At 42.8% G+C, this 25,451-nt stretch overlaps 1 protein-coding gene across 1 annotated transcript in view; it reads right to left on the bottom strand.

Annotated features, from left to right (window-relative positions):
* Positions 1 to 5,427: 5,427 nt before the first annotated feature.
* The window catches only part of SPATS1 (spermatogenesis associated serine rich 1), a 53,139-nt gene continuing 33,115 nt past the window's right edge, over positions 5,428 to 25,451 (bottom strand). The window contains exons 4-9 of the mRNA XM_024766337.1: positions 19,544 to 19,691; positions 15,411 to 15,535; positions 13,694 to 13,855; positions 9,369 to 9,489; positions 8,127 to 8,189; positions 5,428 to 5,575 (exon numbers count right to left, since the gene is read on the bottom strand). Coding sequence (XP_024622105.1) covers positions 5,428 to 5,575; positions 8,127 to 8,189; positions 9,369 to 9,489; positions 13,694 to 13,855; positions 15,411 to 15,535; positions 19,544 to 19,691 — 767 coding nt within the window. The remainder of the gene's footprint in view (positions 5,576 to 8,126; positions 8,190 to 9,368; positions 9,490 to 13,693; positions 13,856 to 15,410; positions 15,536 to 19,543; positions 19,692 to 25,451) is intronic.

Below are 25,451 nucleotides of genomic sequence, written 5' to 3'. Positions count from 1 at the left end.
TATATATACTGTTTTTCCTTGAAATGGAAAATTGTAGCAATAAAATCACTAGTTTGTTGAGAGGACAGTGTTAGATTATGAAGAACACACAGATGTGTGTGTTCTGGTGACAAGCCATATTTTCTGTCTCTGGACGGAGGTCCAGAGATAATGCTTCTCTGTAGAATGTGTGACCATTACTTCCTGCCAACCCCACCCCCAACATGCACTCAGCTACAGTGGTTACAAGTGTCTCTCTCTCTGTCTCTCTGTCTCTCTGTCTCTCTCTCTCTCTCTCTCTCTCTCACACACACACACACACACACACACACACACACACACTGGCCATTTGATTGATCTGATCAAAGTTGAACCAATTAAGTCTCCTCCCCAGGAATTTTGACACTGAAACCTAGAAGAAGCCAGTCTCTCTGCTGGCCAATGAATCTCTAACATGTGAAGCCCAGGAGTTGCCTGCCACCATGTTTTGTACAACGTAGACTAAGAAAGGAAGAAAGCAGGTCCCAGGTGCATTGAGAGGAGCAGAGAGGAGAGTACAGAAAGACAGAGGTAGGTCTTGGCTGCACCACTGTCCCTGGATCCAATATGTTCCTCTGTCCTTGGTGCATCCCTGTCCTTGAGTTGTTGTTGTTTTTTTAATATTATTTTACAATCTACTGTTTTCTTACTTTTTAAAATTTATTTATTTATTTTTGGCTGCATTGGGTCTTCGTTGCTGCGCGCAGGCTTTCTCTAGTTACGAGTGGGGGCTACTTTTTTTTTTTTTTTGGCTGCGTTGGGTCTTCATTGCCGCGCATGGGCCTTCTCTCGTTGTGGGGAGCAGGGGCTACTCTTCATCGCGGTGCACAGGCTTCTCATTGTGGTGGCTTCTCTCGTTGCAGAGCATGGGCTCTAGAGCGCAGGCTCAGTAGTTGTGGCGCACGGGCTTAGTTGCTCTGTGGCATGTGGGATCTTCCTGGACCAGGGCTCGAACCTGTGTCCCCTGCATTGGCAGGAGGATTCTTAACCACTGTACCACCAGGGAAGCCTCCTGTCCTTGAGTTCCAATGATTAGTTCCCCTTTTGGCTTCAGTCAGTTGGAATTGGGTATCTGTTATCTGTAAGCCAGATTCCTAACACATCCAGAGTTGAACCGGTCCTCTCTGAAGAGCCATTTCTTTCTTTTTTTTTTTTTTTTTTTTTACGGTACACGGGCCTCTCACTGTTGTGGCCTCTCCCGTTGCAGAGCACAGGCTCCGGATGCACAGGCTCAGTGGCCATGGCTCACGGGCCCAGCCACTCCGCGGCATGTGGGATCTTCCCGGACCGGGGCACGAACCCGTGTCCCCTGCATCGGCAGGCGGACTCTCAACCACTGCGCCACCAGGGAAGCCCTGAAGAGCCATTTCTGATCTAACATTCCAAAAGCCCATGATGATGGCTTCTCCTTCCCACTCAGCACCACCTTTACACCCCCTCCATGTCACCTTTTCACCAAATAGAAAAAGTGCCCCTTCCTCAAGACACTTTATTGACACCTGCTGGAAAATTGTCACAAAATACTGATGTTTTGAAAACAAGACACTTACTACAAGAAAATTAGCTCTCCCATGCCTATGATACAAATTGCACCCCCTTAGGGGCATGCGTTTTACAACCTGCCCATTAGGACAGAGCAGCCCTGTCAAAAGTCCCCCAAGGCACCCTTGAACACGCAGACTGCATGTCTAATCGAAATTCTAGTTTCCATCTTGTCCAGTTTTTTACCAACAAGAAACTGTGCAGGGGACTTCCCTGATGGTCCAGTGGTTAAGAATCCGCCTTCCAATGCAGGGAATGCGGGTTCGATCCCTAGTTGGGGAACTAAGATCCCACACGCCATGGGGCAACTAAGACCACGCACTGCAACTACTGAGCCCGCGCACTCTAAAGCCCGTGTGCCACAACTAGAGAGAAGCCCTTGTGCTGCAACTAAGACCTGACATGAACAAATAAATAAATAAATAAAACGAAACTGTGCAAGAAAGGGCTAAAATTAGAGTCAAAAGCCTGTGACAACACCAAGGGATGGCGAGGAGCTGGGGCTAGCCACCCTCATCATCTTCATCATCTCCCCAAATAAGGATATGGAATTTAAGTAGAAATATTGCGCTGCTTTGCAAATACAATTTCAAGACAGGTCCTCCAGCCCTGCCCGCATCCACCAGATTGCCACCCATAAGGCCCTCTCCCATTTAGAAACTCCTCAGCTAGTGTTAGGAAAAACTAATATCTTGGTGTCCAGTTACTACAAAATGGAATTCCATGCACCCTAAATGCTGGTAATTCATACCATAATGCTAACCATGGTTAATCATCTAAATTGGCTTGAGTCTCACCTACTGATACTCCCTTGTGGTGAGTCCAGTTGTAGCTTGTAATTTTTTTTCTCAGGTACTCATCTTCATGGTTGTTATTTCTGGGGAGTCCCCTGTGCCCTGGGGTGGGGAAGTGTTCCCAAAGAGACTATGCTTATTGTCCGGCCCCAGAGATTCAAGAGTGTTTGTGAGCTCATTTCTCAGTTTAGGATCAATATTCCAATCAAGTCATTTACAACTAACCCTGCATCCACAGGGCACAGGCTTGGGATTTACATTTCTCACAGGAGACTTTTTTTTTCCACACTCATATACCAGACCCCAGACTCATAAGCCCAGTTGCATACTGGACAGTTCCGCTTGGGTGTGTCACAGGTTTCTCAAATTCATCTTCCAAAAATTGAGCCCTCAGGAATTCCCTGGCTGTCCAGTGGTTAGGACTCCACGCTTTCACTGCCCAGGGCCCGGGTTCAATCCCTGGTTGGGGAACTAAGATTCTACAAGCCTTGCAGTGCTGCCAAAAAAAAAGAGCTGCCCCTAGAAAACCTATACTTCTCCAGCATTCCTTATTTCAAGGGATAGCACAGGACTGGCGTGTATGGTTGTGTAAAGGGTTCATTGCATAAGGGAAAAGTGGGGGCTGAAATCTAGCTTGTACATTGCTCACCAGGCAATGCGTCCACGGGACTGTGTCCACCAAGAGAGCATCTTTCTCTAGGTGTATGAAGCCACCACATGGGCTAGACACTATATGTTGCCCTGGCAACAGCACCACCATCCACCTATTGCCACTTTTCCTTCCCCCATAACTTCCTCCCACCCACATCCAAGTCATTCCAGAGTCTTGCCAATTTTATCTCCTAGGTAGCCCTCCAATCCATCTCCTTTGTCCACCTGTGCTGTAAGTTTCCAGATCGAGCAAATTAAAATACCAGTTAAATCCCAGTAAAATTTGAATTTCAAATAAACAGCAAGTGAATTTTAGTATAATTGTGACTCATGCATTCCTTTTGTCCTCCCTTTCCTAGAGAACCCTGGTTTTTCCTCCAGCCCACACTGCGCTCAGCCAATAGAACACATTTCTAGCCAGATGATAACTCCCATGCTCACACCATCACCACTGGAAGGTGCCCTCACACCCTCTCCGTACTTGGTAGAAACATACACATTTCCTCGGAAAACAAGCCATTGGGATTTTTGACTTCTTTTTTGATATGAGGCAGGGTCCCTCCATGTGCACCAAGAAATGTTTAATTTGCATGTATTTCTTACAAAGTCCAGGTTTGGGAGCCTCAGTGTTGACTCTTCAAGTCAGTAGTGGCCGCCCCATCCCCCAGGGAGGCTCAGGCCACAACCCCTCCTGGAGTTCCCCAGTGTTGGAAGGACAACTCCAGGACAATGGGCTCCCAGTCCTTCCCCAGAGTCCACTGGGAACTTGGCCAGTAGATGTGCTAAATCAGGGTCAGAGCTCCTTACTGCAAGGGATGGGGGCTGTTCAGTGCGTTTCAGGCCCAGACAGGAAGAAAAGTCACAGGGCATAAAGATGTGAGAGGGGCCAAGGCAGGGGGCAATGTGTGGCCAAACCAGCCAAGGTCAAGGCTGGTCAAGGGAGAGGAAATGAGTCCAAAGACCCAGTGGAGGCGGCAGCCCTGGTCTCATCAGGGGCTGGGCAGGACCAAGTGGTGCCCTGCACTCAGATGGGCACTCCTAGATGTCCCAGGTGTCAGCCCCGCACAGCTATCAGGTTCTCAGTGAACCACAAGATTACCCTTGACCTTAGGAGATACCTACTGAAGTATATAGGTATGTAGGAGTAAAGGGTTATGATGTCTGCCGCTCACTCTCAAATAATTGAGGAGGGACTTCCCTGGTGGCGCAGTGGTTAAGAATCTGCCTGCCAATGCAGGGGACACGGGTTTGAGCCCTGGTCTGGGAAGATCCCACGTGCCACAGAGCAACTAAGCCCGTGCGCCACAACCACTGAGCCTGCACTCTAGAGCCCATGAGCCACAACTACTGAGCCTGCGTGCCACAACTACTGAAGCCCGCGCGCCTAGAGCCCATGCTCCACAACAAAAGAAGCTGCTGCAACGAGAAGCCCGTGCACCGCAACGAGGAGTAGCCCCTGCTCGCCACAACTAGAGAAAGCCCATGCACAGCAACGAGGGCCCAACGCAGCCAAAAATAAATAAATATATTTACCAAAACTGATAGTAATAATTGAGCAAAATAATAATAGTAATAATATGAGAAAAAGAGAATGTGTACAACTCTGGACAAATGTTAATTGTAGACTCTAGGTGAAGAATATGTAGGTGTCTGTTTATTGTACGATTCTCGCAACTTTTCTATCAGTTTGAAAGTTTTCAAAATATAAACTTAAGGGAATTCCCTGGCGGTCCAGTGGTTAGGACTCTGCACTTTCACTGCCGAGGGCCCCGGTTCAATCCCTGGTCGGGGAACTAAGATCCCACAAGCCGGGCAGCGCCGCTAAAACAAAAAAGTTAAAAGAGGCAAAACACAGTGATTCTGCATCCAAGTCAAACATTTGATTTAGAACAGTCGCACCAACAGAAGCAATTAACAGGAAAAGGCTCTCCAGAGGACAGTCGGTGCCTGCTTCCTGGGCCTGTTCCTGTTCAGGATTGTCTTGGAAAGTCCAAAGAACCTGTGGATAGAGGCACGGAGTTAAAGGCTGTGCTCCATTACAAGACTAACAGTTCTCAACCACACAAGGTGACACACGGCCACGACATCTGCCCAAGGGCCATCTCGGGGCAAAGGGCACCATCCACTCTGGGAGAGGCTCTCTGTCTCTCTCGTCTCCACTGTGAAGCCTCTCAAAAGCCTGCTCTTCTGGGCTTGCCTCCAGTTTTTATGCTACATTTTTTTTTTTTTTGGCGGTACATGGGCCTCTCACTGTTGTGGCCTCTCCCATTGTGGAGCACAGCCTCCAGACGCGCAGGCCCAGCGGCCATGGCTCACGGGCCCAGCCGCTCCGTGGCATGTGGGATCCTCCCGGACCGGGGCACGAACCGGTGTCCCCTGCATCGGCAGGCGGACTCTCAACCACTGCGCCACCAGGGAAGCCCTATGCTACTTTTTGAAGGTTCTTTGACCCACCAACAGGTAGCAAACTCTGTAGCAAGGGGACCGCTGGCTGCCAACTGTCAAGCTCTTCAACTTCTCTTATCTCATTCTTCAGCTTGTTGGCCTTCTCCTTCACCCGGAAAGGCAAGCTGTGGGAAGAAAACAACACCCTGGGTTGAGTTTGTCTGATGCAAAATTTACAAACACCTTCAGCAGACAAGGCACTACATCCTCCAAAAGTAAGAAGGCCTCCCATGCTGCAAGGAATCAAAATCAAACACCGTGTTAGTCTTCACCATTTGCCCCTGCCCCAAACCCAGATCTCTTTTGTATCCCTCTCTACCCAAGACGTTGACCCCAGTAGCCTGCATCACCTTGACTCCTCCCTGCCCCCACCTTTGAGCTGGGCTTGGCTAATGGGAGGCACCAACAGGAGATCAGAAGGTGGAAAGACAGAGGTGTGGGTATGTCTTATTGAGCTCCCGCCCTATCTCCTGAGGTACCCCAGTTCTGGAGCCGCTGTATTCTCCTCTGCCGCAGGTCCTTTCAGACAGCCCTTCTCCTTCTCCTGCTGCTCTATGAACCATGGGCCCTCCTCCTGCTGTTCAGATCTAGGAGCAGTAAGAGCTTCCCACTGGTGGGAGCCCCTGGGTGCTCCGCCCTCCCATGTGAGTTTCCTCAACCTGCTCACACACTGGTAAACAGTCCTTTCATTAAACTGTCTTCAGAATCCCACCTGAGTGTGCCTTCTGCTTTCTGCCGGGACCTCAGCTAATACAGACACCCAGCGTCCCCCCAGGTCTGTTGAGATTTGAAAGGGCATATGCTGGGCTGCAGTGTGTGGGTTCCGAGAGGTACCAGGAAGTGAGGTTCCTGGGATGAGTCAGAGCAGAAAGACGAAGAATGTTTTCATCTTTTGGCAGCTAAAATTTTCATGTTTTTAGGGAGAAGTGCATCACGATTGAGAAAATACCCTGATAAACCTGCTGGAGTATTACCACACATAGCAATAGGTGGGAGTAACGGTTATCATTTAAAGCTGACAACCCAATAGTAGAAGCCCAAGTAAGAAAAGAAGGACGACAGACTTCCCTGGCGGTCTAGTGATTAAGACTCTGTGCGCAGTGGTTAAGAATCCGCCTGCCAATGCAGGGGACATGGGTTCGAACCCTGGTCGGAGGATCCCACATGCCACGGAGCATCCAAGCTCATGCGCCACAACTGCTGAGCCGGCACTCTGGAGCCCGCGAGCCACAACTACTGAAGCCTGCGCGCCTAGAGCCCGTGCTCTGCAACAAGAAGCCTGCGCACTGCAACAAAAATTAGCCCCCGCTCTCTGCAACTAGAGAAAGCCCGCATGCATCAGCGAAGACCCAGCGCAGCCAAAAATAAATAAATAAATAAATTTATTTATTTGAAAAAAAAGAAATCTATAAAAAAAACAGTAAAGATAGAAACACACTAATATTGGGACATTATAACACAACAACTCTTGGTCCGAGTGGACAAAAATGAGTAAGAAAATATAGGGACTAAACAGAATAATCAATAAGATAAATCTTCTGGGTATGTATCTAACTTCGCATACTGATGAAATAGAATGTACTTTCAAATGCATGCTGAGAGAGTCCCAAAATCGAACGTATATTAGATCACAGGGAAAATTTTGATAAGTTCCATAGAGTAAAAATAATAAAAACAATATTTTCTGATCACAAGGTGATAAAAGTAAAAATGAATTACAAAATAAAAACCAAAAAGCTCTCCTACCTGGAAATTCAAAATCTCTCTATTAAGGAATTCTTTAACCAAAAGGAAAGTACCAATGGGAACTGCAGAATTCTTCAAAAAATAAGGATAACCTGCATATCAAAATGTATAAGGTTCAGAATGGAGCTGAGCTAACATATAAGATCAGAGGAATGATACTTCCCTCAAATACAGAAATACTCCAATAGCTTGCTCTCTACCTCTTCAAACTCTAACCGTCCTCCCTGGCTGCACTCATTTAAGCATATGCCTTTCTTTTCTTCTTTTTTTTTTTAAATAAATTTATTTATTTATTTATTTTTGGCTACATTAGGTCTTCATTGCTGTGCGCAAGCTTTCTCTAATTGTGGTGAGAAGGGGCTACTCTTCGTCGCGGTGCATGGGCTTCTCATTGCGGTGGCTTCTCTTGTAGAGCACGGCCTCTAGGTGCGTGGAACTTCAGTAGTTGTGGCTCTGAGGCTCTAGAGCGCAGGCTCAGTAGTTGTGGCACACGGGCTTAGTTGCTCTGTGGCATATGGGATCTTCCTGGACCAGAGCTCGAACCCGTGTCCCCTGCATGGGCAGGCGGACTCTCAACCACTGCCCCACCAGGGAAAGCCCTGTCTTTTCTAACAAACTCTTATGTTTTGGAAAGCAGCGACCCTGACTTTTTGCGCCACGTCAAACCCCTCACAGTGCACACCTAGGACTACACATGGCATCTGGTATTTGTCAATCATACCTGTTGAAGATGTGAGCAGCCCAGCTGCCAGACTCCACAGACACTTGACCTTCGAAACCAAAAACCCTCCATTCAAACTGCCTCACCCACCTGCTGGGATTCAAAAGGTCCCTACGTGTTAGGTGTCTATGAGCTCCTCCATAGGAGAAAATAAACAATTGATATTTTCATAAAGATAGGATAATATGAAACATGCTGAGAGAACTCACTTGGGAATTTGTGGAAGAGGCTCAAGTGGAATAAATGTATCAAATTTCTTTTCATAAGGCATTCTGAAAAACAGAAAAGGCAACCATAAGATTGGTATGGTTTCTATGGCAAAGAGATCAATGCATCATTGTGTTCAATAAAATGTCTTATTTTCTGGTTTTAATTGTTACATATGGGCTTCAAAACTGTTAAGGGCCATAATTCTTATTATTTTTTTACCATTTTTAGTAAACATCATTAAAACAAACATGATTAATTTTTGTTGAGGTATAGTTGATTTACAATATGTTTAAGGTGTATACATAGGGATTCACAATTTTTAAGGGTTATACTCCATTTATAGTCCTTATTAAATGTCAGTTATATTCCCTGTACTGTACAATATGTCCTTGTAGCTTATCTATTTTATACATAGTAGTTTGTACCTCTTAATCCCCACCTCTGTCTTGCCCCTCCCCCTCCCACTAGTAACTACTAGTTTTTTCCCTGTATCTGTGAGTCTGTTTCTGTTTTGTTATATTTACTAGTTTGTTTTACTTTTTAGATTCCACATATAAGTGATATCATACAGTATTTGTCTTTCTCTGTCTGACTTATTTCACTAAGCATAATACCCTCCAAGTTCATCCATGTTGTTGCAAATGGCAAAAGTTTCGTTCTTTTTTACAGCCCAGTAATATTCCATTGTATACATACACCACATCTTCTTTATCCATCCATCTGCTGATGGACACTTAGGTTGCTTCCATATCTTGGCTATTGTAAATAATGCTGCTATGAACATTGGGGTGCATGTATCTTTTCAAATTAGTGGTTTTGTTTTCTTTGGAACATGATTGATTTTTTAAAATATTTTTAATGTACTATACCAACTGTTTTCTCTTTTAATTTAATGACCCTCTATTTCTCCTCAATGCTGAGTTGCAAGTACAAGTCAATCCAAACAGTAGTCACTAACCAACAATCTGATTCAGTATGAAAACTGAAGTCTTCATATTTGTTGATAATAACAGGAACAAAATTAACAACGACCTTTTTGTAGTCAAGATCCTGTGTATGATTTCAATTACACATATGTACTTGTGCATACACTAAGGAACTAGGTACAGATTTTTTTAGAAATTCTCACCAAATATGTCTTGTTGAGATTCACCCCTTGTAAAATATAATTTATATGTAGTGGAAAGAAATACAATTCCTTTAAAGTTAACAAAATAACCCTAGTATTAACATACACTTACATTGAAAAATTCCCTGGTGGGAGAGTTGATCCTGCTTTGTGGAAGCCTTTACTCTGTTCTGGATACGTATATGGATTATCTCCTGGAGTTACCTTTGGGATTCCATTCCTGGGATCAATAACTGTGAATGGTGTTTGAAAACAAAATCATAAAAAGGGCTGAAGATGATCCACAGATTTGCTGTAAGAATTGACATGACAATGGAAACAGGATAATTTAGTGTTTTATTATGAGGTACATATAGGTATCTTAATGTTCTGTTTGTGATTGTCTCGCCTTGAGGAGATGAAAAGTGTGAGCCTAAAATTAAATTAAAATTAAAAATAAATTTTAATAAAAGAGATTTAAAAAAACAAATAAAGTGCAAGCCTATGTTTGAGACATTTTTTAAAAGGTGCTGTTGGGCTTCCCTGGTGGCGCAATGGTTGAGAATCTGCCTGCCAAGGCAGGGGACACGGGTTCGAGCCCTGGTCTGGGAGGATCCCACATGCCGCAGAGCAGCTAGGCCCGTGAGCCACAACTACTGAGCCTGCGCGTCTGGAGCCTGTGCTCCGCAACAAGAGAGGCCATGATAGTGAGAGGCCCGTGCACCGCGATGAAGAGTGGCCCCCACTTGCCACAACTAGAGAAAGCCCTCGCACAGAAACGAAGACCCAACACAGCAAAAATAAATAAATTAATTAATAAAAGGTGTTGTTATGATTACCTCACCCTGGGAAAGAAGAATAGCTTAGGTTTGGATGGGATGTTTTGGTTTAAAATGAATGGTGAATCAAAAGTATCTGAAATGATTAGCATGAACTCTGACTTGAAATCTTTTCATTCCTGAACATTAGTGCACTTTGAATCCCTGAATCCCTCCGGGATTAGCAGCTGTAATTGGGGCTCTGCCTCTCCGACTGGGTCTCAGGAGGAAATCAACTAATAAGGGCTCTGCTACTCCTGCTGACTCAAAGACTAGGGTAGTGTAGCAGTAGGAGGTGGCCTTCCTGGTGAAGAGGAGTCACGAAAAAGTCTACTGATGCTGAGCAAACACTGCTTCCTCAGCCCATGCTCTGACACCCAACCCAGCCGCTTCCAATGCCCCAGGAATAAGTAACTAACCACATGGAGTCAGCCTGGTACAGGATGGTCGTTTAAACCTGCACCTCTTACACCAGATGCATCTCCTAAGGGAATAATCCTGGACTGCAAGACTAACCACCTTGGGATCAGAAGCAAGGATGCATGGCTGGAAGCACAACCTCCTTCTCTGCTCACACACCCAATGAACAGGACCCTCTTTTCAATTTTTAAATGCTTGTTTTGATATTGTTCCATTCACCTGTACCCACAAGATACAAGCCAAAGGGAGAGCTGGGGAAGATTTTTAATAAGCTGTTTCCTACCTGCCCAGATTTCTTTAGCTAACTCAGAAAAGCCATCTGCATAATTGGTGGAAGTACTTGAGTTACTGGAGTACTTGATTTTTTTAATTTTCTATTTTTTACTCTTTCAAAACCCTTTTCAATAGCTAAGACTCTTCAGCTAAACTTTTTATTAGCTCTTAAGTGCAGGGAAATAACATCAACTACATCTGTACCTTGAGTGCTTCCTGAGGATGAAATGCTGAGGATTCAAAGCAAGGAGAGTGGAGTGACCCCTATCTTTAGAAACCCAAACCAGGGTACTGACAAGTAAAGGTCAGGTGACAACAAGAAGTGGTGAGAAGGGCTTGAACTGTGAAATCAGTCACGCCTGAGTCCAAATTCAATTCTGCAATTTCTAGTTCTATGCCCTTGAGCAGTTTAACTTCCCTAAGCCTTAAAATCCTCATTTATAAACTGTTTATTTCAAATGTCTACTTTGCATAGCTATCATGAGTACTGAATGAGAAAAACCTGTATACATAATCAGCACTCAAGAAATGGTAGCACCCTGTTTGGGGAAAGTATCCTAGGAACTTGTTTGGAAAACCAGAGCTTTTTGAAGAATGCACTAACCATTCTGTCTCTAGACTGCTCTTCTAATCTACAGATCCTGGACTTGAGCTGCAGCATTTCCAGCATCCAGCCAACCCTTCAGACTGGTCCCCACAAACCAAATTAGCAAGAGCCAATTCCTTAGTATCTACCCAGTGGCTACTGTTTGTCCTGAATTCAGTGGTTTTTGTATATTGACAGACTCCTTGGTTTGTCTCAAGTCTGAAGTCAAGGGGAGATTCCGTCAGCAACCAAGGACCTCTGTGTTCAGTCCTGAACAGGTTTTTCCTTCAATTGCATGGCTTATCCCTATACTTGTGCTACTAAATGTATAAGGTATAATCTAAGTTGTTTAATATATATTGTGCAACGTTTAGCATGTTGCACCCTTAAAGCTATCTGTCCATTTATCTTTATTTCAAAAATATGAACATAGGGCCGGCATATACTTCTGTTCCATGTTTAATGGTGAAATTTAAACGTCAATAAATAAAAATAGTATACCCATGTAATGCTTAAAAAAAAGAAATGGGGACTTCCTTGGCGGTCCAGTGGTTAGTTAAGACTCTGCGTTTCCACTGCAGGGGGCTCGGGTTCGATCCCTGGTCAGGTAACTAAGATCCCACATGCCACACGGCGTGGCCAAAAAAAAAAAAAAAGAAATGGTAGCAGTTGTTATTATTATTTGAAACCAGGACTAGGCTAATACCACCCGCATCCCAATTTTTTTTTTTTTTAATCTGGAAAATTCAAGGTTAGAGAATAGGGAATCTTATCTAGTTGGGGAGAAAAGACAATAAAAACAGTAAAGGGAAGGAAGGAAGGAAGGGAGGGAGGGAGGGAGGGAGGGAGGAAGGAAAAGGAATAATAAACACAAAATTCAGGACAATGTTTACTTTCGAGTTAGGAGGGAAGTGATGGGTTAGGGTTAGGATTTGGATCATCATGATTCGGCAGGCGGACTCTCAACCACTGCGCCACCAGCGAAGCCCTCTCATTTACTTTTGATACGTACTTGCAGTTGGCCCAGTTCTGGCCAGTGAGATACGAGTGGAAGGAAGTCTCCCAAGGACCCTATGGGAAAACTTTTCCTTCCTTCTAAAAGGGGAAGGCAACAAGAGATTTTCTTCTTTTTCATGTCTTGAATATAAAAATGATTCTTGGAACTGCAACAGTTATCTTGTGACCATAAGGTGACAAGCATCAAGACAAGAAAATCCAACACTACGAAGAATGGTAACACACACACAAAAAGAAACAAAACGAGCCTACATCTTTGATGACATCACTGGGCAACCAGACTATATAGGTCACCTAGATGTCAAAGCTTCTTGTTAATTACATAATAAATATCTTATGATTTAAGTCTGTGATAATTTGATTTTTCTCTTACTTATAGCCAAGAGCATGCCCAAGCAATAGAAAGCTAAACACAATCCCTTCTTGATTTTTCTCAGTTGTTTTCATACATAAACCAGTTAAATAAATCCTTCCTGGGAATTCCATGGCGGTCCGGTAGTTAGGACTCCGTGCTTTCACTGCTGTGGCCCGGGTTCAATCCCTAGCTGGGGAACTACGATCCCACAAGCCACGCAGCGTGGCCAAAATTAATTAATTAATTAAAATTAAAAAATAAATCCTTCCTGTTCTACCCTACGGCTGCATCTCAATTTGGAGTGGGAAGTCAGCCCTGGTCCGGGAAGATCCCACATGCCATGGAGCAACGAAGCCCGTGTGCCACAACTACTGAGCCTGAGCTCTAAAGCCTGTGAGCCACAACTACTGAGCCCACGTGCCACAACTACTGAGCCCACGTGCCACAACTACTGAGCCCACGTGCTGCAACTACTGAAGCCTGGGTGCCCGGCGCTCATGCTCCGCAACAAGAGATACCACCGCAATGAGAAGCCCGCGCACCACAACGAAGACCCAACGCAGCTGAAATATAAATTAATTAATTTTTTTAAAAAAGAATGCACTTTAAAAAAAAGAGAATCTAAAGTACAATTTAAATGCATATGACAGGCAGCATTTAATTAAAACATGAATTATTTTCCTCGGACTTCAGTGGAGGTTTCTATTAATAAGTATCTGAGAGAACTTATCTGATAACTTAAATGTCACATTAGCATTTTATGAAATCCAGAGAAAAACAAAAATGTAGATCAGCATATGTTGTGAGTTCTATGCCAAAAAGTGCAATCTGCCAACCATCCCCTTCACTTTCCTATCTTCCTGGCTGCACTTGGGTGACCTGGTGACCCCGCAGGGCTGCCCCCAGCCACGTGACGCCGGGCCTGCAGAATCATGACTCAGGAGTATTTTTGAACATTGCACAGTTAAGGTCCAGGAGGAAAACATTACCATATTTCTTCCTCCCAAAGCACTTGTCCATCGTCCTCTCTGATAGAGACCTCCTGTTGCCGAGGAAGACCCCGTTAAAGAAACACTGCTTTCCAACATGGTAGGTGTGGATGTTGTTGCTAAGCCTTGGGTAAAATGTCCACTCAGGACGCTGCCCATCTTCTGCAAGACATCAGAAATCCTTCCATCAGCACTGTCCCCAGCGTCACAATGTAGTTGGATGACAAAACACTGTGAACCGCCCCCCAGGCACTATCTGGCTATAATGTGTATAACGTGTATAATTCCTTGGTTCTACATCGAGGGCAGTGTCAGACTCTGTGGAACTAGGCACAAAAGGCAGGGAAGCAGGAAGAAAGCTATCTAAGAGGGCTCTCTTTTTTTCCCTTTTACCCTCCCCTTCAAAAATAAAGCCAGTTTTATGGTTGGAAGTGATGTATGGGTTAGGAAGCTCAGAGACAGTTTTACAACCACCTACAATCCAACCTTTCTCTAATAAGTGTTTAGGAAGAACAGAATGCCCATCAACCAGGGAAGGGCTGGAACACCCATGGCATCTTAACCGGATGATACATGGTGTTGGCAGCAACAGTGGCACATGCATGCACTACAGTGACACAGGGAAATGTGTACATATGATTTTGACCAAGGAGAAAGGCTGCTGTGAGACCTTAGGCTAATTACTGGACCTCTCAGTGTCTCTGTTTCCTCATTTGACCCTTTTCCTGTAAAATGGCTAAAGTGATTTTAAACAATAAAAGATCTCCTGACAGCTCTAGGGTTGCTTAAGAAACTCTTGTGCTCTTTGGTGGCCGAGAAGGAACACAGGCTTTGGAGGCAAGCAAGTTTGGGTTCTAATCCCATCCCTTCATTTCCTAGGTTCGTGTACTCGTATGGGTGACTGAATCTCTCCAAGCCCCAGTTTCCTTCTGTGTAAAATGGGTAGGTCTGTATTAGCCACATAGGTCTATATGTTTTTTGTTTTTTGTGGTTTTTTTTGCAGTACGCTGGCCTCTCACTGTTGTGGTCTCTCCCGTTGCGGAGCACAGCCTCCGGACGCGCAGGCCCAGTGGCCATGGCTCATGGGCCTAGCCACTCCGCGGCCTGTGGGATCTTCCTGGACCAGGGCACGAACCCGTGTCCCCTGCATCGGCAGGCGGACTCTCAACCACTGTGCCACCAGGGAAGCCCCGGTCTATATGTATTGACAAAGAAAGAGGTCCATGATCTATTTACTTTGAGTGAAAATAATTTGTGTACTATTTTCTACTAGTGAAAATAATTTGTGTATTATTTTCTACTAGTGAAAATATGGTGGTATATTACAAGCAATAAATATATATATACAAACATACATATATATAAACGTATACATACATATATACATTTCAAAATTCTCAAAGAATATATATCAAACTCTTCACAGCTATGGGGTAGAATGGGAAGATTATTGGAGAATATTGGGGTGTGGGTTTTTATACTCTACATACTTATTTATTGTTTTAGTATTTTGCTACAGTACATTTACGGTTTTTACATAAAAGCATTTTATTTTTGCAAAACACATAAAAATAGTTGCCCAGCAGAGTTGTTGTGAGAATTAGAGATGAAGTGTTGAATGCCTGGCACCTAATGGGCCTTCAGTGAATGGCACCCAACAGTATGGCAGCCTTCTGCAAAGACCCTGGGAGTGGAGGACGACCTGTGACTTACTCACTTGTCTGCAACTGAAGCAGGCTGAATTCCTGGCGATATTTATCCTTTCGGGCTTCAGGCAGTGAGGTTTCAGAGGAGTGATCAGAATGTGAGGAGGAGGATTTCAGATCCAAATCTGCAGCAGGGCTGGAAAGGAAGCAGAAGGATTAGATTCTTCAATGTGCTTAAATTGGAAGTTAGAAGCTGATCTTACACTAGAATTCCCCTCATCTATGAGAACTAAGACTACTCCTCGATAAAAGTCCATGAGCATATAATTTATATAGTCACAATTTGAGGGGACTGAAATATATTCAAAAGGTGCGTGCTTAAACAGTTTAGTGTCCAAAAGTTAAATATAGAATTATCGGGGAACTTCCCTGGTGGTCCAGTGGTTAAAAATCCACCTTCCAATGCAGAGGACGTGGGTTCGATCCCCGATGAGGGAACTAAGATCCCACATGCTGTGGGGCAACTAAGCCCGCGCGACGCAACTAGAGAAGCACATGCGCCGCAACAAAAAGCCCATGCACTGCAACGAAGAAAAAGATCCTGCATGCTGCAACAAAGATCCCACGTGATGCAATTAAGACCCAACGCAGCCAAATAAATAAATATTTTTTAAAAATTATCATATAACCCAGCAATTCCACTCCTGGCATATACCCAAAAGAACTGAAAACAGACCCTCAAACAGATACTTATACAAGAATGTCCATGGCACCATTACTCATAATAGCCCAAAGGTGGAAATAACCCAAATGTCCATTGATAGATGAATGGATAAATAAAATGTAGCATATACATGAATGGAATATTATTCAGACATAAAAAGGAATGAAGTTCTGATATATTCTACGACATGGAAGAATCTTGAAAACATTATGCTAAGTGAAATAAGCCAAACACAAAAGGACAAATATTGTATTATTCCACTTATATGAAATACCTAGAATAGGTAAAGTCATAGAGACAGAAAGTAGATTAGATTAGAGTACCAGGAAATGGGGAGAGGGGAGAATGGAGAATCATTGCTTAATGGGCAGAGTTTTCTGTTTGGGGTGATGAAAATGTTTTGAAAGTAGTAGTGATAGTTCCACAACAGTGTGAGTATAACTTAATGCCACTGAATTGTACACTTAAAGTGGATAAAGTGGCAAACGTCCTGTTACATAATTTTTACCACAATTTTTTAAAAAATGAATGATGCGAATTCCCTGGCAGTCCAGTGGTTCGGACTCTGTGCTCTCACTGCCGAGGGCCCGGGTTCAATCTCTGGTCAGGGAACTAAGATCCCACAAGCCATGCGGTGTGGCCAAATAAATAAATATAAAAATTAAAAATGCATGATATACTGATACATGTTACAACATGAATGAACCTTGAAAACCTGAATAAAAGAAGCCAGACACCAAAGACCAGATACCGGTGATTCCATTTATATGAAACATCCAGAACAGGTACATCCATAGAGATAAAATATAGATTAGTGGTTTCCAGGGCTGGGGGGATAGGGGACATGGGGGTGACTGCTAAAGGGTACAGGATTCTTTTGGGGGGTGACAAAAAATGTTCTAAAATTGACTGCGGTAATGATTGCACAACTCTGAATACACTAAAAACCATTGACTTGTACACTTTAAACCAGTAAATTATATGGTATGTGAATTATGCTTCAAATAAAACTGTTACCAAAAAAGATACGTTTTCAATTAATTGACTGGAAAGAAAAAAATCAGTCAGTATAAAGAGAAGAGGCAGAAATAATCAAAAACAAACCTAGACTGAAATGGCTGTAATAACAGAGCATTATGTTTAGTGCCTAACTTCTTGGCAGTTAAAAAGGCATACAGCAAACTATTTTGAGTGTCAACAGAAAAAGCAATCACTTCTGGTCTAAGTGGCCTTGCATTTGATAGATGGCCTTGGACAATGCTTTCAGATGTAGTTAACTGTTATCAAGTCATAGGATCTTTTTTCATAATATTACATCACCCTGATATTTGAATCGTTTCAAACCAACTTCATACTGATAGTCTTGTTTGCTCCCTACAAACATCCTGTGATATAGGTGGGGCCAATAGAATCATTTCCATTTGCAAGGGAAGTGGGCCCTCAAGGCAGCTAACGATAAAACACACCCCAGACAGAGGCAGAGCTGGATCTCCAGGTTAAGTCTAGACTATGTTGCCTAAAAGTCATAAAGAACCCGAGTTCCATAACTCACAAGTCTTGTATAGCTCGATCTCTACTTTGGTTTTTTTTAATCTATTTTATTATTCTCATTATTATTTTTAATTTATTTTTGGCTGCGTTGGGTCTTCATTGCTGTGCACGGGCTTTCTCTAGTTGCGGCGAGCAGGGGCTACTCTTCGTTGCGGTGCACGGGCTTCTCATTGCGGTAGCTTCTCTTGTTGCGAAGCACGGGCTCTAGGCACACCGGCTTCAGTAGTTGTGGCGCGCGGGCTCAGTAGTTGCAGCTTGCCGGCTCTAGAGCGCAGGCTCAGTAGTTGTGGCACACGGGCTTAGCTGCTCCGCGGCATGTGGGATCTTCCCGAACCAGGACTCGAACCTGTGTCTCCTGCATTGGCAGGCGGATTCTTTTTTTTTTTTAACATCTTTATTGGAGTATAATTGCTTTACAATGGTGTGTTAGTTTCTGCTGTATAACAAAGTGAATCAGTTACACATATACATATATCCCCATATCTCTTCCCTCTTGCGTCTCCCTCCCACCCTCCCTATCCCACCCCTCTAGGTGGTCACAAAGCCCTGAGCTGATCTCCCTGTGCTATGCAGGGCTGCTTTCCACTAGCTATCTATTTTACATTTGGTAGTATATATAAGTCCGTGCAGGCGGATTCTTAACCACTGCGCCACCAGGGAAGTCCTCGATCTCTAGTTTTTAATAAACATATCTACACTAATAACTTTGAACTTTTGAAGTGTGCAGATAGAGCAAAAGTGCGACAACTCAGAGTCCCCCTCCCAGTTCAAAGCGTATCATAATTTTGACACTGGGGTGAAATATGTCTCTTCTAAATATTTTTTATGTATTTGTGTTTGCCAAACTAACTGTGTAGAAAAGATTGCAAGGATAAAGGAAACTTTCCGAAAGAACTTTAGAAATATCCACCTACTTTGTTTTACTCAACAAACATTTATCTGAGTACATTTTGTGGCAGACATTGCTCTAGACACTGGGGATCCAAACAGTCCCTGCTCTTGGGAGCTTAGGCTCAAGGGGAAGAGGACATGGACAGATAAACAGATGATTGTGGAAGAGTGGGTAAATGCAGAGTTGGAGAAAGCAGGTTTTGCAAAAAAGTAGTATAATATGATATTAATGTAAAAAATAAATACATATTTCTATGCATAAGAAAGAAATCAATTTTTTCTCATGCATATAAAAAAATAAAATGTTAACATTGATTCTCTAAGAGATAAGATTATTGTGACTGCTATTTTTAATACTGTTTTTTATATTTCAAAATTTCTACAACGAACTTATATTACTTTCTTTATAACAAAAATTGTTAGAAAAAGGTTTTCAAAACATTTGACCATAAAAGAAATATAAACACAGCAAAGTACAGAATACTTTTTTTCTAAATACAGTTTTACAAATAATTTTAAGGCCAACATCCACGAGAAGAAATAAAGTATGGCCAGCCCTTTCCTCCCACTCCCCAAAAACCATCTGTGTGTCCCTTTCCCCGAGAGGTAACCACTATCCTGACTCTGACTGTTATGGTAACCATTTCTTTGATTTTCTTTAAGATTTACCACCTGTGTATGTATGTACGTATTCCCAAAAAATATGTAGTTTAATTTCACCTTCATAATAGCCAGCACTTGCACAGCCTGTATTGTATGCCAGGGAGTCTTCTAATCTCTTTACAGTGTATGTATTACCTCATTTAATCCTCACAACTGTGAAGTATTACCCCCATTTTGCAGATAAGAAAGCTTCACCAGGGAGGTGAAGTAATTTACCCAAATTCACTCAGATGCCAAGTGACAGAGTAAGATTTGAACCCAGTCTGGCTCCAGAATCCATGCTCTTGCCAAATATGTCACACTACCCCTCAGACTGTTGGCCCCTGGTCAGAATTGACCCCAGCATTTACAGCTCTTTCCTGGACCCTTACTTACTCTGGGTGAACAGACCCTCTGCCGGGGCTGAAAGGCCCACTGACGCTTAGACCTGTTTCAATAGAAGATGAGAGGCTGACACTTCTGCCAGAGGACATTATGTTGGCAAAGCATCCCTTAGATTCCAGAAAATCATTGAGTTTAGTACCTGCAACACATAGACATCACCATTTGATTACATTCATGAAAAAGCTCCCACTTTATCTTGTTTCCTAGATGATAAATAATTTCTTTTTAAAAAATAACATTTGTGGGAGTTCCCTGGCAGTCCAGTGGTTAGGACTCAGCACTTTTACCACCATGGCCCACGGTCAATCCCTGGTCAGGGAACTAAGATCCCACAGGCTGCATGGCGTAGCCAAAAAAAAAAAAAGTTTGAGCATTTACTGTATACTTGAGATTGTGTTAACATCTTCACACATTATCTCATTTAATTCTCATAACAACACACAGACAGAAGTATTACTTATCCTTCCATTTTACAGATGAGAAAACTGAGGCTCAGAATGTTGAGCAACCAAGACCACATAGAAAATAAACATGTTGGCCCAGGTTGGATCACAGCTCCTATAACACTAAAGTCTAAAAAGGCTAACTTCTGTGTTAGATTGCTTGCCCCCCGGCCACACAGTTCACCTACTCTAACTAAACTAAGTGGAAGAAAGAAGGTCTGAATTGAGCTATATATCACTGTACATTGTATTGAGCATCTCAAGAAAATTCTCCAAAGGATTTATTCATAGAAAGACTAGCGAGTATAGCTGGTGATCACAATCCAAAGAACTGTCTTCAGAACATCTATGGGTTCCCCTCCCACCGCAGTGTCATCATTCTTTTATATCACATCTTCCCCACCAAACTGTGTCTTATTCATCTTAGTAGCACTCAGAGCAGTGCTTGGCACAAATAGATACTCAATAAGTGTTTGAGTGAATAAATGGCAAAGCATTATAACTCCCCAACCACCCACGATTACAAGTCCTGAAACCCAAGGACAGTCAGATAGAGAAGCACACCCACTGTCTTCACTCTGCTGTACTATAACTCCTATGCGAAAGTCGATCTGTTCTCTCATCACTTTATATAGGTGTGTGCGTTGTCCAGTCACTTAAAAAAAAATCAGATGACTGGATATTGCACTTCTTTATGCACACCTTCAGAGAGCACAGATGCTCCATAGATAAAATGTAAGCTCTCGGTTACAGGAGAATTTTAAGAAACAAGAGTTGGACTTCTCTGACTCTGGAGTACATTTTTAGACTGACTGCTGTTCCACCTACACAATATCATGATTCACATGTATGTGGCATATGCCAGGCACCTGGGCAAATTCCCACCATCTGTCAGAGGAACTGACCCTTAGCCAATTCTTTATTCGTTTCCTATCAACGCCCTCTCAAATTCATCTATCAAGTGAATCATATTTTTTCCACCTTTGTCAAGTCCCAACCCTACCAACAAACCCTTTACTCTTAAGAGGACTTCGCCTGTGACTCTACAAAGTTTAATAAAGGCCAGCTGAGCTACTTCCTCCCCTCACGATACCCCCATCCTGGGGTTTCTCAGGGTAAGGACTGTTGCATACAGAGTTAACAAAAAAAAAAGACGCGGGTGGGGGAAGGAAGATAAAAACAAAAAGAAAATAACAAAAAATATAATAAATAATTAAAAAATACAGATTCCCAAATCCCATTACAGACCCATCAAACTGGAATCTCGTGTGCTGAAGCCTGGGAACTCACATTTTTAATAAGTCTCCCTCTACCTCTTAGGCTCATGCTTGGCAGTGAACTTCCTCCTCTTCAAGCCCAGTTCCATCACTGCCCTGCATTCTATCCTGTCCCTCTTCCTGACTCCCTATATGTGTCCAGTCATGAAAATCACCTTGAGGCACTTGTTCAACATGCAGATTCCAGGGCTCTGACCCAGACCTACAGGGGACAATCCGAGAATCAGTATGTTTAAGAAGCACCTCAGGGGACTTCCCTGGTGGCACAGTGGATAAGACTCTGCGCTCCCAATGCAGGGGGTCCAGGTTCAATCCCTGGTCAGGGAACTAGATCCCACATGCGTCCCGCAACTAAGAGTTCACATGCCACAACTAAGGAGCCTGCGTGGCCCAACCAAGACCCGGTGCAACCAAATAAATAAATAAATATTTTTAAAAATAAAAAGAAGCACCTCAGGTGATTCTCAGAGCCAGCCAGGTGTGGGAAGAGCTGCTCTGGAACATGGCACAGAGCCTAGAGCAGCCCTCAGTACATGAGGGCCAACTGGTTGCTTGAAGGGTGAGTAGCTGGGACGCAGTGGAGCCCAGTGGAGGGCAAAGCTGTGAAGAGAGAGCACAGGTCCGCAGCAGCCCCGGACACGGAACCACAAATGTGGTGTCAACGAATACAACACAGACCACACTCTCTGACCACAATGCAATACTATTAGAAATCCATAATAAAAAGACAGCCAAAAAACATCCATAAGCTTGGAAACTCAAACCACACCTCTAAATATTTCATATGATAGAAGAAAACATAACGGAACTCATGAGGTACTTAATGATCAATGACATATGTACAATATATCAAAACTGTGGGATTCAACTAAAGCACTAATTAGAACCTAGAACCTTAAATGCATAAACTGTATTTTACTGAATGTAAGACATTGTAATAATATTACTATTCTATGTACCACAAAGAACAGAGGCTGCCAATTACATCATGACACATGCTTTATCACTTAGGACTTTTACTTAATACGTATTGAAGCACCATTTCAGACTTACTTAGATATAGATTTTAATCACATACCACTCATGTGCATATTTAAAGAAGGAAAATATAAGCAAAATCAATTGGTTAAAGGGCTTCCCTGGTGGCGCAGTGGTTGGGAGTCCGCCTGCCGATGCAGGGGACGCAGGTTCGTGCCCCGGTCCGGGAGGATCCCGCGTGCCGCGGAGCAGCTGGGCCCGTGGGCTGTGGTCACTGGGCCTGCGCATCCGGAGCCTGTGCTCCGCAGCGGGAGAGGCCACGGCAGTGAGAGGCCCGCGTACCACAAAATAAATTAATTATTTAATTAATTAATTGGTTAAGGCGTTCTTAAACCTTACATTCAAAAGTCTGATTACTGAATCACTTTTCAACTCAACCCCTAAAGGTCACATTTTCCACCTAAACTGACCTCACGCCTGCATTATTCAGTGCTCATCCAGCAAAGTTTATGACAATTACTTCACATGGGCTACTGGGCCCACAGCACTGGTAAGACCAATCCAATTTCAGAGACACAAACTGTGAAAAATATCTATCTTACAAGTAACAGGTTATAGTGTTAAAAAACAAAGATTCCAAAATTAATGACCTAAGCTTTCAATTCAAGGAATAAGGGGAAAAAAGGCAAACATCTCAAAATGATAAGGAAAGAAATCATAAAATAAAAGCAGAAATGAATGAAATAAAGAAGATTATCAGAATTATGGCTTCATGGAAAAACTAATAATGTAGATAAAGTTCAAGAAAAAAATCTTAATACAAGTAAACAGTATAAGAAATGAAAGAGAAGCCACAATTACAAATAAAATAGAAATAACTTTACCCATAAAGAAATTGAGTACGAGAAATATCAAATAACTTGCTCAAGGTTACAGAGCAATGGAGTATAATTTATAAAATGTAGTTTAGTGTTACTGACACACACCCTGACAGATAAATCAATAGAATAGCAAATGTAGATAGAATAAAATTTTATGTGATAACAGTGGCATCTTATCTCAGTGAAAAAAGGATAGATCATTCAAAAAAGATTGCTGGAACAACTAATTAATCATTTGGCATGAAAATAAAATTAAATCTCTCTTATCTCAAAATAAATTCCAAATGAATTATAAAGATATACCTGAAAAAAAAAAAAAAAAAAAAAAGATATACCTGAAAAATGATAAGCGAATGTTTACATAATGTCAGAGTGGGGAGGTTATTTCTAAGAAAGATATCAAATACAGGCAAAATAAAAGAAAGATGCATAGATTAAATACATATACATTTAAAACTTCCATAGCAAACTCTAAACTGGGAGGAAATTTATAACATACACAATAAGAAAAAGAGTTAATAATCATGACAAAGTATGAGTTTTTTAACATTTGTAAGATGAAAATAAATACCCAAGAGAAAAAAATGGGCAAAAGACATTATTAGGTAATTCATTAAACACACACACCCAAATAGCCTATGTACGCTTGGAAAAAAAAGTTCATCCTTACATTAGTAAAAGAGCTGAACGTAAAATGAGATACTATTATTCACTATCATTTTGCAAATACCCACAGCTGGCACAGCTTGGAGAAACGGCATTCTTGTACATTGCTGCTGAAAATATCTCCATCTCACTGAAGAGCAATTTGGCCATTTACATCCTCCAAAGCCTATGAGAAGTGCCTTTTTCATCCAAGGTTCTACTTCTAGAAACACATCTATGAAAAAAGGTGTGAAATGTATGTATAAGGATGCAGAAGGGATCCACACATGTGGAGAAAAAATAAGATCAAGAGCAGAGATGTCTTCTAGGTTGAGACCTGTATGTCAGTTCTGAGTTACTTATCATAGCATTTACTTATGATAGTATTTGCCCAGAGGTTTTAACAGGGGCTGCCTTTTCACAGCCCGGAAACATTTTACATTGTATATCGGCCACTAGAAGACAGGAGAGCTCATCAAAGCAGGGATTGGCTGCTAGGGATGGTATCAGAGGGGGCCCCTCACAAGATTTTTGGGTTTGTTTTTTTAATTTGAGGGGCAAAATGTAAATGTATTATGCGACCTTGAGTAGCATGCATTGAAATCACATCTACAAATGTAGCCTCTTTCTTTGTTTGCTTAGAAGTTTCGTGCTGGCAACACTCTAGAAAGTGGCCTGTGCTTGCTATAAGAGCAGACTTGTCTGACCCACCAGGGCGGGAAGAGCAGTGGCTCTGCTCAAATGACACATTCTCTAGACCCGGCTGACTTCCGGGTCTTCCTAGTAGTAATTCAGCCTCAAACATGACCTAGAGACACTTAAGCATGACCTCAGGCTGCCCCTCCACATCTCCTCAGGTAGGAGAAGAGGACTGGAAATGCAAGTCTGAACCCACCCATTCTGAAACTGATGTTCCCACTGTGTAGAGTAACATCGAGTTACTTTCAGCAAGTCAATGACCTGTCGTGCCCAGCTCCCATTGCGTATCCCACCTCTCTATCTAGCACTGTAGGCTGGGGTGAGCTACTGTAACCTAAGGAACGTCCTTCTCAAAAGGGTCACCATTCATCTTGTTTTGTTTTGTTTTTTTTTTTCATCTTGATAATTGTTACTCAAATGCAATTAAAATCCAGTGAGTCATAAGATAGAAAATCCTAACAAGTCGCTAAAACTCTATGAAATACGAAAAGATGGTCCAACCTTAAGGACCAAGAGAAGGTTCTGATGACTAGAAAGGAATCAGAAAAGAAAAAGAAGTTTAGAAGAAAGTCTGTTTCTGGGACTTCCCTGGTGGTGCAGTGGTTAAGAATCCGCCTGCCAATGCAGGGGACACAGGTTCAAGCCCCACTCCGGGGAGATCCCACATGCCGTGGAGCAACTAAGCCTGTGTGCCATATCTACTGAAGCCCGCGTGCCTAGAGCCTGTGCTCCGCAACAAGGGAAGCCACTGCAATGAGAAGCCCGCACATCGCAACAAAGAGTAGCCCCCGCTCACGGCAACTAGAGAAAGCCCACGCGCAGCAAGGAAGACCAAACACAGCCAAAAATTAATTAATTAATTTTTTAGAAAAAGATAGAAAGTCTGTTTCTTCGGTAACATCTGTGGAATTCACGATAATTATTTCCATTTCTTTAGGCAGGAATAACACCTTACAGAACCAAGGCTCTTTCACAC

This window comes from Neophocaena asiaeorientalis, unplaced genomic scaffold (assembly GCF_003031525.2).
Source record: "Neophocaena asiaeorientalis asiaeorientalis breed wild unplaced genomic scaffold, Neophocaena_asiaeorientalis_V1.1 scaffold46, whole genome shotgun sequence".
In the NCBI taxonomy this organism is placed as follows: Eukaryota; Metazoa; Chordata; class Mammalia; order Artiodactyla; family Phocoenidae; genus Neophocaena; species Neophocaena asiaeorientalis.
The sequence above is the reverse complement of the archived record's forward strand: the minus strand, read 5'-3'. Positions and strand labels throughout refer to the sequence as shown.